The 13,500-nt window shown below is 40.6% G+C and overlaps 1 protein-coding gene across 1 annotated transcript in view; it reads left to right on the forward strand.

Annotated features, from left to right (window-relative positions):
• NAXD (NAD(P)HX dehydratase) overlaps positions 1-13,500 on the forward strand; it is a 50,097-nt gene that overhangs the window by 13,580 nt on the left and 23,017 nt on the right. The window contains exon 8 of the mRNA XM_086481701.1: positions 9,876-9,984. Coding sequence (XP_086337827.1) covers positions 9,876-9,984 — 109 coding nt within the window. The remainder of the gene's footprint in view (positions 1-9,875; positions 9,985-13,500) is intronic.

Below are 13,500 nucleotides of genomic sequence, written 5' to 3' on the forward strand. Positions count from 1 at the left end.
TTTTGGTTTCCTGTGGAGAAGTGAAAAGTGTGTATTGCAGAAGTCGGGGGTCTTTTGCATAGTGGAGTATGCTGAGTCTTGGTCACAGCCGCCTTGCTCTTGTCACCACTGCCCCCGGTTTGTGCTACATTGTTCTGTTCTCTGAGCTAACATGCCCCTACTCTAAACTCTACACAAATGCAGACAAGATAAAACAGCTTTTGCAGTTGGTTTTGTTGCAGGCGTTTTCTGTGTGGATTTCTGCTGTAGATGTGTACATACTTTCTTGCATTAGTGCTGGGAACTTTCTGCAGAACAGTTTTCAGAAGCTTTTTTGCATTCCCCATGTTAATTTCCTGGCTCAAGTCAGGTTGAATAGACTTCTTTGATACCTGTGTTGGGTTGGCTTATCCTGTCTTGATAGGCGAATGATCACAGAGTTAAATAAACTGTATGAACCCAGCTGGTTATATTTTAAAAGAAGAGAGAATAAATCTATTGTGTTAGATTCCCCTCTTGCAAGGGCTTTTTCATAATTTACAGAGTTTTTCTTTCTCTGTAGGCCAGGAAAGATAGAGATACTATTGAGTGACCTACTTGTAATCTGGTTGTTAGACTATTTGTAAAATCAACAGTCGGTACACTCCTTGATCTCCAGAGTTTTATCAGAGAAGTAGAATGAGATGTCAGGTCACTAATTTCTTATCGTCCTGAAGAAGTCACGTAATTTTTCCATTATTTTGAAAAAAAGTCACCCTTGAACTACCCATGGATTTAGAATTAATACCTTTCTTCCAGCTGGTTGTATCCATGGGTCTGTATGGACTGGGAAAGATTGCCAGAATTACTGAAAGTCTGCAGTTAGTTGCAGAGTTCACGTTTTGGTTTAGATTTTGAAAAAGATTATTCTTTTCAATTTGAAATAAAAATAACTGGGGAGAAAACTCCCACGACGCTGGCCTGTGTGTTGAGGCCAGTTATCATTAATGAAGAAGCTTATCTTAGGTTAGGGTTGCTGGAATATATTTTACCTAGTTTTATCACATTTTGTCTGTTTTGATGATTTGAAAAAATCATGAAAGTGAATCATGGATAAAAGGCTCCTGGTAAATTATTTAAGCACTTTTAACCACTGCTGATCTCTTAAAGAAAGCCCAGGAACAATCTTAAGATTTTTGGCCCTTTCTAATTCATTATGTGGAGATGAGATTCAAAAACATTGGTCCTTTATGGGAGAAAGCTCATGCCTTTTAGTTGTGTTAGCTAAGGTTATCTATTAAACACTTCTTCTGTGTAACATGGGACTAGCCTGTCTTTTGAGTCAGCTGCTGGAAGAAGTGCAAGAGTTCTTGTCACCATGGAAAGGAGAAAGCACAGATTGCTCTGATGCGTCCCAAGTGGCTTGGCTGCTGGATTGCTATTATACCTGCAGAGAAGATGCAGGCATAAACTTTGTGATCTTTCTCCCAAACCTCATTTGGACAGCAGCCTAGCCAGGAATCACACGAGAAAGTTCTTTTGGTTTTTTGTTTTGTTATTTCCCTAAGTGCTTAGGGAGACATAAAGGTCAGTTTGTGTGTGCTGACTTAGAAAAGTACACTTAAACTATTTCTAATCCCGCTGGGCAGTGCCATGGACCAAACTTGTTTATGGACCTGTTTCCTTTGTCCAGCTTTCTCAGCAAAAAGCTGCTGCTTCTTTGCTGTATGCTGCAGAGCGAATGAAAGGCAGGAGGTGTATTCACCCATACTGTAGGCCCTTTCCTCCCTGTTGTTGCGGAGGTCCTTATCCCAGGTGATACTAGCAGAGGTTTTGCCACCTCCTCAAAATGTGAGAAGTAGCCAAAGATTTTTAACATCACTGCAGGGAGCGCTGCTATTCTTGCTGCTTTGTGGTATGTCAGAAAGAGATGTATGTATGTGTAGGAGCGTTTCATTCCAGTTAGATCCTGGCAAAATTCATCCTTCTGAGCACTTGCTGTATTGCTGGGATTTGACAGCAGGATTAGATTTATTTGGTATTTAATGTTTCTTGAGTTTGGGTTAAGGCAGGCATGCCTGCGATTTGCTTTTGTATTTATTTTTATTATTATTTGAAGGTTTTAGGGTCTCATTGTTTCTTTTCCAGCTGACCACCAGCAAAGCACATACTTAGACCAAGACTTGTTCTGTCTTCTCATGTGTCCACAGCTGGTTTGAAGTACTCTAGCCTCCGGGGATTGATTCAACTATCCTCTGTGCCTTAAGAGTTGAATGTAAACTGGAGAGGGATACCGATGTGATAAAAGCTTGTCAATTTATTTATTTATTGGTTTTAACATTAAAAAAAAAAAGGCACATTAGTTTTTCTAGGGATGTTTTAGGTCTGTTTCATTCTGAGGGAAATTACATTGTCAACGTCATTCTGTCACTTTTAAAGCCACAGGTTTTGGTTGATGGCAGTCCAACTAGAAGGATATTTGGCAGGTTCTACTTACGGAGTCAGTTCACAGGAAGTATTAATAGGTCAGACCACTTCCATGAACTCTGAAAACAGGAGGTCAAGACATTTGGTTGTCATTACACTTTTGGGGGCGATTGTCAAAACACACATTAATAATGTGATTGAGATCAAAACATCCTACAGCTGCTTTAAATATTTGGATATATCTAAATACAGGTCGTAAAATGATTGTCTTGATACCTGTGGTATCTTTACAGGGGTAGATAAGGTTGACCTTGAGTGCTGTTGTCATGCCTGTGTGAGATATCTCAGAAAATTGAGTCAAGCAATAGCTGTTTCTCCTCTGGGGCTCTTTCTCACAGGATGTGAGAGGCTCTGCATAAGAGAGGTGACCCCATTTGTATAATGCATTTGGGCTCGTTATTAAAGAGGTGGTCGCTGGCTCTCATGCCTGTAGTGTGTTGACAACTCAATTCCTAGTGAAACAGAAGATCTGATACCTAAATGGAGTCTGGTGTCCAAGTAGCAGCTGTGGAAAACATTTGGGGTTTTGTTGTCGTTATTAGGGTATAAAAAATACGGTATGGTAAATAGAGCATTTTTTCTAACGCATACCTCAGTAGGTCACGCGCACCCTGCCTTGAAGGTAGCATGTAGGGCAAGTAAGGACTGTGGTATCTGCCTCTGAAGAGCAGTGAATGTGTGACACCAGTGCTTCGCCTGGATGATGGTTGCTGTTCTTGCTGCTGTGTTGTTAATATTCAGGTGAAGCCTAATAGGTTCACTTCTGGTGTCTGAATTAACTTATCCAGTGGCTGAAAAGGAACACTTGATTTGAATAGTGTTCAGTCCCTCTCTCATTAGGGTCTTGTGTTTTTCTTTCATTTTCTTCCCTATCCTTTAATCAGATTGTAGCAGGAAAGTAAGTATTGTCTACCCAGCATTTACAGATTAAACACGATAGAAAGATCTTTCAACAGCCTGGTGTTGGTGAAACAGACCATTTGTCTTCTAAACTCTTGGAGGGGCATTTTAATACGCTAATCTTAATTTACCAACACATCTCTTTTTGGTCTCTGATTGCATCCAGACCGCTCCATGCCATTGTGTTGTTACTGAGATTTGCTCTACCTGCTTGAGGTGCTTGGTGAGAGACCCACGAGTTGATAATGGGATCAATGAGCTTTTCTAGAATAAGTTGTTATTTCCAGTTCTGTTCATGGGGCTGAAAGGGGCTGCCTCAAGCCTTTAGCCTTCAGGAAATTCAGAGTTAATTTACAAGAATAATGACTTAAACATTGACAAATATAGCTACTTTTGGAATATAGAATTAGTTTAATTTTATGCTCGAACATTTTTTTTGCACTGTTTGGTTTTGCCTTTAATTCCTTTGACCTAACCTTTCCAGAATAATCTCTCTTCCTACCTTATTTACCCAGTTTCCAGTAATGACCTCACCCAAGGTTTACCACAATAGTTAATAATTAGCTTTCTGAGATAACTACTTAAATTCTAGAGCTACGCATTATGTCCTGTTTTTTGCTCTTTTGATGTACTGTGTAACATGACAGGATCTAAATGTCAGCAGGTCTAACGTTTGATTCACATTAATGTAATTACCTGCAGTGCTTGGACAAACAAAACTGAACCTCTTTCATCCTCAGATCAGAGACTTTTTCCCATCTTTGAAGATAAGGCTCTAGGTTGGCTTTTGAAACTGCCCACTTAAAGTGGCCTTGTCCAAGTTTACATAACAGGCTTTTGCAATGGTACGCTTTAACACATCTGGAGTTGCCTCAGTCACACCAAGCGTGCGCAGATAATGAGCAGAACTTTAAAAATACGCTCTCCAGCGAGGAGCCGCGTAGTCGATCGGGTGATGTCAGTCTTGCTTGTGTCCCATGTCCTTCTCTGGCAGGAGGTCCCACTGATTGGCGTTTTGTGACGTCCAAACCACATCTCTGACCAACGTGGCTCCTGCTCTGCCTAGAACACACGTGAAGAGCTGCGGTCCCGCTGCCGCCTGTCTGTGCTGTCATTCACGCTTATCTACTATTTCTGTAGCTGCCAGTTACACCCATGCTGACTTCACATTTTCTTGTTTCCACATGAAGTTTGACAAGGCTGCACCTCGCCACTGTTGTTCCTTTCCCTCCTCTAGAAAGCAACGACAGTAACTGTCATTCATCCTGAATGAGGAAAGCTGCTGTGTTTGGAGCTTTCTGTAATAATTTATAGCTGTTTTCTTGGTGGCTTTTGATCATTTGATGAAAGCCAGTCTGGGTACAGCAAAGTTTTCCGGTTCTTGGAGGGCTGGGGATGGAAATTGGATTTCAGGCCCTAGCTGTCCAGTGTCCTCTGAGACTGGGCAATGACCAGCCTAGAGCAGACTTTGAAGCAGATGGCACCTGTCAAATATCTGTTACAAACTGCTCTGGAAGATTTTTAGAAATTGTGGGTGATATTCAGGCAGTAGCCACCATCTTTTTTCAGGCACTTTGTTGTTTTTGGAAAGGTTGTTACATCAAATTTTCACCAAGATGAAGATCTACAGAACTGTGTTTTATGTACATTTTTATTGTGTGATAGTGAAATGCAGAAGAGTCCTGAAGAGCAAAATACTTGACTTAAAGTTTAAAGTTTTTATTTTCTATATTAGCGTTTCAAAACTGAAAGGTATTATAAGAGACGAGGGGGTTGTGCATTAAGAGCCAGCAGTGAGACTATGCAGTACTGAATCCAGCAATTACTGCCATAAGCACCATAAGCAAACCAGTGCTGTTCCTGTATGCAAAAATAATTGATGGCAAGACAAGAGGAATTTTTTCAGTGTGTATTGATTTTTGTTTGGCAGAAGTTTATCTAAAGCTACAATAACTCACAAAGAAAAATTGTCCTCACCATTTCAGAGACTCAGTGCTGTTTAATTTGAAGAATCTTTCTGGAGTTTGCCATGGAAAGTACTCAGTACGTTCTGAAGACTGAGAAAAGAACAAAAAGATAAACATGCAAGATGCTGAACACCATACCTTGGCCCTGTCTGCATAGGGCTTCAAGGAAGGCAAACGATAAAGCTGTTGTCTGTCCTCCCATGGGATCGCAGTCTTCTCGGCCTCCACTGAGCAAAGCTTTGTCTCTCTGCCCTACCTTTCACTAATAGCCAAGGAAGGTTGATCAGTGGGGTCCTTTTTCATAGTGTTTTCCCCTGTGAGACTCTGTATGTTTGCTTATTTGTTTAGTTCTGCTTTGACTAATGGATGGTGCGTAAAGTTGAATGATTGTTGACATTAGCTTTAGACTCTTCCTTACCTACTAAACTTCACAGAGACAAGTTATAGAAGCTCCTTCGGTTTTCCTTATTAATGACTCTGTTGTCTCGCAGTTGCATGTTTATTCTCTGACAGTTCTTTTCTGTATGCAGTCAGAGCTTTATCATTTGCTTTCCAGACAAGCTAAGACTTCAAGGAAGCTTTCGGGGTTTGGAGGGGTGTTGTTTGGTTGCTTGATTGAACAACAGTAAGCTGTCATAATCTAGATTTTCGTCAGAATGCATCTGATAACATGTCACATAACACGTGGGTGCTTAGCTGGAAGTTAAATAGCTGTTTGACGATCTGTTCATTCCCTGCAAATCTGCAGCTGTGGTCTGTCACCAGAATCTTTAATTGCACACGTCTGCACAATGGTACTGGCCATGTTTACAGGTGTTACTACTTGGATTTGGCTTCCCAGATTATTCCTGTTATGTATGTCCATGGTGCAGAGTTTGTATTTTCAAATTATGGGAAAGCCAGACTGTTTCCCAATCTCTTGGCCCATCACCTTCCAAAAAAGCTTGCTTTATTTTGGGAAATACCTGACTTCTAGTTAAAAGTCTTGTTCAAAGGTTTTTACTCTCTTTTCAGAAATTCACATGCTGTTTTCTCGTGGCCTTGCAAGAGATTTTCTGACTCCTCTTTATATTAGCATTAGCTTTGTGCTTTAGAGTAGATGTATTGCATTTGTGATTCCTGTTTTGGAAAAAATCCAAGTCATATATCTCATGGCTCTGCACCTTTAAAGGCAACGCTTTTGCAAATTGCTTACTTGATCCCTTTCTATCAAAGCCTGAAGACTGCATCTCTTAATCAAGGGGCCATCTTCTTCACACCTCATACCTTTCTAGATACTTTTTTTTTTTTAAATACAGTGCTAATTTTGATTGTACATGCATGCTTTGGGCAGTGGAGGTGATAATTAAATGGAGAGGTTTGAAATCAGGTTAGTAATCAGGTGGAGAAATTGGCATGAAGGGACAAAGGAAGTTAACGTTATTTGTGTGAGCGTAGTACACAGCAAACAGCTAGGGACCTGACTTGCATTCTGTGCGGTTTTTTTCTGGCTTTCATCCACAAAGGCAAACAGGAATGTACATTGGCTTTTTCTGTAGTAATAAACTAAACACTGCCAAGCAATATTTCTTGCGAGGTACCCAAACATGATTATCTGTGCTGGCAAATTATCCAAATGATCCTTGGCAAGGTTTTTGGCCTATGCCAACTAGCCTCTCCCAGCAACTTCTTCCACTAGTGAGGAACTACCATGGCCCTGACTGTGTCTGATGGGCTGCTTGAGCATTACTTGCTCTGAAGCCTGAGAGGCCAGCTGACCTCCCTGTCAGAGAACTCTTCTGGGTATATTTAAATGTTGTGTGTAGGTTGTAGCTTTTAAGAGCTAGAAGAATTTCTGGCTTTGTGCTAAATCGCATGGTCAGGAACGTTCAAGGTGACACCCCTTCCTGAAGAAAGTTACATTTTGATCATTTGTACCCTATCAGCTTTAAAATGCTGCTACTTCGATGGCTTTGTGTGGGAATAAACTATAAGATGACACAATAGCCCTTCCAGTTTCAGAGAAGCTGTAGATATAGGATATTTGTAAAGTGTCCATAGCTGCGTAACCACAGCTTTTGTGACCATCCAGGATCTTAAAGTGAAGTTGGCATGATGCTTTTCTGAGGCAGCATTTGTTCTGCTTTCTTTATGAAGAATCAAAATCCATCAGTTATTTTACAGCATGTTTTTGTAGCTGATTTTGCAGTGTAGTAATCATTATCACCATTTTAAATCTCTTGGCCCTTCATGTGCCTTGGGTTGCTTCTTGATGTGAAGTTGCAGAGGAGTTACACGAACGTAATGTTTGTAAAATGCTTTGAAGATTAAAAGCTCTACAGTAGGTTTTTATTATTACCAGAGGCAAAGTGAGCAGGAGAGGCTTAATCTTGGACTGTTCATTTCCCAAGAGGTAGCTTTGTTTTAAAGAGTGCACATTTATCAGTTGGGTTGGAGACAAAATTATCTTACTTCAATCCTGAATATAAATAAATTGGCAAACTTTCTATATTTGGATTGTTTGCATGATATTTGTAAAAGAGCAGAGCAGTTCTCGTAGTGTCTATGGCTCTGATCTCAGCTTAAGTTTAATGCAATGCTTATTTAATGTATTTGACTTCTACTATCCAAAGGTATTTTGAGCCAAATCCATTCAAACATCCTTTTTTATGTACATATATATATATGTATGTATGTATCAGTATTCTTAAATCTATATGATAGATATGAGATATTTATTTGAGAAATATATATATTTGAGATACATACTGCTCTTCCAGAGATAAAATCAGTTTCAGCATGTAAATAAAAAAGTGGTCTGCGTTCAGAAATGGTGATGTTTTATTAGAGTTTGGTTCACAGACAGTTTTTCACATGTTCAACCTACCACATATAAAAGAACTGGCTTTTTTTTAATAGTGCTGTAAGTATTCCTTGAATCGCAGAATCACAGCATGTTAGAGGTTGGAAGGGACCTCGAAAGATCATCTAGTCCAACCCCCCTGCCAGAGCAGGACCATTTTTATTTCCAGCCTGTATCTACATTGTAAACTGATAAGTGTTTGTGCAGGGACCAAAGAAAAAAAAAAAAAAAAAGGTGAGCTGTTCGGCAATTCTCAAGCTACTGCTGTTTCCTTGTGAGTTAGAGCAGTAGGGAGGGAGCTGCGTCGTTCAAATGGAAATTCAACTTCAGCTTGCTAATCGAGGGACTGCTTCAGGGCCACCAGTGTCCTCACGTGGTTCGTTGTCTCCCTTGCCCTTGCAGCGGGTCATCGCTTCCACCCGGCAGCCTTGTTTTGACAGAGCTGTTTTGTGCTGTCAGGAAAGGGCGCCTTGGGGAGCTGGCCCTGCTGCAGCCAGGGATTTCTGAAGCAGCTATTGTCGGTGGAAGGGCTGCTGGGCCACGGCCAGGCGCGAGGCACTGCGTCCCTGCAGCCTTGAGCCGGCCGCCTCGCTCGGTGCAGCTGCAAAAGCTTTGGGCTCCTGCCTGGCACTTGCAGAAATCGTTGTGGAATTTGCTGATTCTGCCAGACGCGGGCTAAACACTTGTTCCCAAGTGGTGCGTCCCATCAGTACAGCTGTTGGTTATGAAAAACATGCAAGGGCTTTCATCTGTAATAATAGAGCTTTGTTGAAGTATTGCAAGCTCAAAATATTCTGAGTAATACTATCAAATCGCACCTCCTTGCTTAGCCTATAGGGAGCTTTATTCCCCATGCTTCGGTTAAAATCTTCATTTATTGTCGTCACTTATGTCAGAGGTAGAGAAGGGAGGAAGGCTGAATTTTCCCTTGGTACTGTCAGTAAGGATTAACTGACATTGTTGGGCAGTGCTTTCAAAATATTCTGACCTATTTACACAACAAAACTGATCAGAATAAAATAAACAGTTCTGGTCAGCAGCTGAATGCTGTATTGTGGCGGCTATATTTGGCAGTGGATTTTCTCCTCATTTTTCCAATGTAGACAAAACCTGAATGCCTCTGAAATCTTAAGCATTACAAGCAGATAATACCCTTACTGAATATCTTGATTCTCCTGTTGCCTTTTGGGGAAAGGGGACAGTTTGATCGTAATTCAGTTGAAACAAATGCTTGTGAAGCAACTGACAGAAAAGCGTATGAGTAGATTCATCTTTTTGCCATGCGGGGTAATAAATAACTGCATCGTTTTCAGCAAGCTGCAGTATATACCTGCGAAATGGTGGATCTCTCTAAGGTGTAATCTCTGCGAAGAAGCATTAAATAGGGAATTGTGACAGACTGGAAGAATTGTTGGTTTCCTGCTTGGGTTTTATTTTTTTATCTTGTAACAACCATAGTGGATACTTGCAATTACCTCCTCATTTTTATGTGGTATCCCCTAAGGAATGAATCGAGAGAAATTGTTTCATTTTAGCTATTTGGACAACCATTCCATATTTCCTGGGTCACCGATTTTTGGTAGTTTGGAGGATAAAATTGCCTGACACTCGAGATAAGAAATAGCTCTTTCTGTCTTACATCTCCAACTCAGATTCTGAGAATACTAAAATGAAGCTTTTTTTTTAAACTTGTCTTTTTTTTTTTCCCCAATTCTATTTAGTGATAGTCCCAATGCTGTCCATGAGGTGGAAAAGTGGTTACCACGACTGCACTCAGTTGTCATAGGACCTGGCTTAGGTAGAGATGAAGTTCTACTTGAGAACGCTAAGGTAATGTGTATACTGATACTTTATTCTCTGTCTTTGTGTTGAAATTTATTAACCAATTTCCTGTCTTTTGCACGGTTACACACATATTTTTGATAGGGTTACTGAATAACAAATTCAATAAAATATTGTTGACTGAAAATTACAGCTTTAGTCATGGTCTTCGTTATTAAACTGTAAACATCACTCTGAATTTTAGGCACCCATGTGGTTGTTTTGATTTGCCTTTGTTTTGATTGTGAAAGTCGCTAATAAAGAAATAGATGTTGGCGTCTCTAGGTAAAGGGCTCTGTGTTTTTTTAGATGCAAAGCACCTGTACCGCAAGAACATAAGTATGAATTTGAGTTCCTAATTTTTGGAACCGTATTTGACAGCTTATATCAGGATAGGTACCAATGAACAGGGACTGTGTCCCCTTTCAGTAAGAAATAATACTCTTAATTATAAAATGTTGCAGATTTCTACTCTGGATAAAGAGGTAATCCTATTTTCTGTCAAGTCTTAGTGGAGGGCTGAAAACAGGAGCTTAGGTAGTTCTGTACTCTAAATAATATGTACTTACACCGTCTTCCAGATGATGCCTTGTATTACTGCCAACACATCTTTGTACGTTCAAAGTATTATCTTTCAGTCTGATGTGGATCTGTGAATTTGTACAATTTTAATTTTTTTTTTTTTCCTGGGAAGTATTACTGAATTAATCAGTGGTACTAACAAGTGGAATTAATATAATTTACAGAAATGTTGACAGTTACACAGTGAAAATGCGAAACAGGGGAGGCAAGAGTCCAGAGACCACACTATGCAAGTAGTTTAGAATATATTGAGAGCTATGGAGGGTGGCTTTGCTAGGCTTCTGTTAGAGGGAGTTGCTATTGGAACACTTCACTGCTTTTAGTCTGCTTCTGCTTCTGAAAAATATTTGGTTTGTGATACAGAGGTGCAAAACTAATAAAGACCATGGATTCAGAAAGAAAGAAAAAATAAATGTATTGCAGCTGATCAAGAAATCAAATTCTATTCTGAATAAAAAATTTAATAGATACTATTCTTTTTTTAAAATTTTTTTCTGAATTCTTTTTCCAGAAAAAAAATTTGGGGCAATGATTTTTTTGGTTGGTTTTTAAAAATAATGTAAGTTTTTTTCCTAAAGGAAACCAACTTTAAACAAAAGAAAATAAGATTTCATTTAGAATATCTAAGATATCTAACATAAGCTTCTTTTATCAGAATTCCATCTGGGTTTTGTTAATATCTGTCAATGTACTTATCTGTATTACAGAAGTATTTGGAAGATTGCTTGATTGTAATTTTTTTTTTTTCCATCATTGCTAAAAATAATTTTGCTTTCTTAGTGAATTACAAGCATACTTCTACTTCAGCCTGGCTGTCCTCCGTGAGCTAGCTTAAGGTTAAAGAAACAAACCCAACCAATGAAGGCAAGGCGTTTGGAAGTTACTTCATGCTAAAATCTCAGGCCTTGTTCATGCGAGCTGTGGATGTGACCTTATTAATTTCAGGTCACATTAAAGCTCAAGTTCTTTGTCTTCACTGTAATTACGTAAGCGTTCATTCGTTACCCAGTGTTGTTTTTTTAACATGCAATTGGGGACAAGTGAACCCTGGGTGCCTGCTTGAGGAAGACTGGTGCTTCTCTGTGCTGAGGAAAGGCTGAGTCTCCCTCTTGCTTCGACAGTGAATTTTAAGCTTTGTATCACTCTTCACCTTCAAGAAAAAAAAAAGCAAGTGATGATAGTGCTGCTATTTTAAACTTCCTATGGGAGGCTGGCTTGGTATATAATTTTCTATTTTCCCTTTAAGCTAACCTCAGCGTGCTGTCATATGAATACAGGGCTGAGATGTAGATTAGTGTCTGCTTTCTGGTCAGGGTTTTGTATCGGAGTGGCAGTGACGATGGGAGAGAGCTTCCCCTCTTAGCCCCGTTAAAGTGCTGAGGCGTAGTGGTCTGTCACCTCTCTGATGGCGCTCTTATGTCAGTTCTTGTCAGTATTGTGCCAGCACATTGCCAATTAATGTGCTTGTCCAAAGTCGTGTTTGGTCTGCTTCTCTCTTCTGAGCATTGAGAAATTAAGACATTAATGTAGTAACCTGCAATTTCTGGTATACTGCCCGTGGAGAGTGTTTTTTTGTGGAATAGCCTGTGTAAGTGTTGGCCAAACGGTGCATCTTCTCTCTCTAGACCAAGGAACGCTTTGCTTCCTCAGAATCTTTACTATGTCACCTGTCTCCTTCATGTTTAATGCCTGCAGTGCGTGAACTGTGGTATTTCGGCTTCTTTCAACGTCTGGTGGAAAAGCAGCACCTTGTGACCGGTTTGCTTTAATTTTACTTCTGTTTTCTCCTTGGGAGCATAGTGATACTCTTTGAATACATACTTACTGGCTTCCTGTGATTGTCTGATTTTGGCTGTAACTCCATTTACAAGTCCTGTTACAAGAAGCCACTCTAAAAGTTGTGTCCCTCTGTCATATACCACTTGTGTGGGTCTGTGCCAAAACCCTCACGTGATGTTCCTCGGTTGCCTGGGTGTGGGTTGATGCTCTGTCAGAGCTTTCTAGCCGTGGGTTTGGAGGACCAGGAGCTGCAGCTTCAGGAAAATGCCCTAAAGAAAATGTTTGCTGTGTCCTAATAGCTGTGCAGCTGGATCCCATGCAGATGTGGCAGTCATAGTCTTGACCTAGTTAGACCCTCCAACTCCAGAACAAATAAGCAGTCTAAGCTATTTCCCTTCAAGAGAAAGGAACGAAAACAAAGTTCTGCTCCAGTTCTCAGCTGTGGAGTGTGCAGATTGAAGCATCTCTGTTCCCCATTCTACTTCAAACTTCTGAAATGCTGTTACCACATCTGGTGTGGAAGTTGGCCACCACAGCCAGCTTCCTCATAGGCAACATCAGGCCATCTGTTTTCCCTTTCAGTGTCCATGGTGGATTCTGGCCAGACACAACAGTACCGTTACCTCCCCAAGTTCACCTCAGTGGGTATGCTGCCGGCGGTGGTTTAGACTCTGTCAAGAAGGAGTTTAGCTGCCATGTGGAAGCAAGGCCAAGGTCCCTATGACTGTTTTCTCTCAGTGCTTAGAAGCAGCATGTTTCCAAAGCAGTTGGGCGTTCTCCTTTTTTCACACAGCAGCAATCTTATTATGACCCTATCGTATCTACCCACCACAGTGTTCTTCATTCAGTCATTCCAGGGATGTTTGCACTTCTGGTCTTACTCTGATCTGATTTTTCTTGTAGCCTGAGGCTTGGAAGTAGGGGAATTCCTGCCTGTACCATCAAGAGCTGTTCCTCAGGTTTTACGAGAGAACCAAGTTCCTGTCCTGCAGGCTGATGAATGCAGCTCCCGAGAGGACTTTGGAAAGAATATTCCATTCATTGCATAGCCCTCTGGGAGAGGAGATGATGCTGTCTAACGCTCCAGGATGTTCTGCATTCTGCTGCTGCGTAGCAGTTAGGCAGTTACAGGCTTATCTACGTCCTTTGTCAGTTTCCAGCCTC

This window comes from Leptosomus discolor, chromosome 1, assembly GCF_034619465.1.
Source record: "Leptosomus discolor isolate bLepDis1 chromosome 1, bLepDis1.hap2, whole genome shotgun sequence".
Lineage (NCBI taxonomy): Eukaryota > Metazoa > Chordata > Aves > Leptosomiformes > Leptosomidae > Leptosomus > Leptosomus discolor.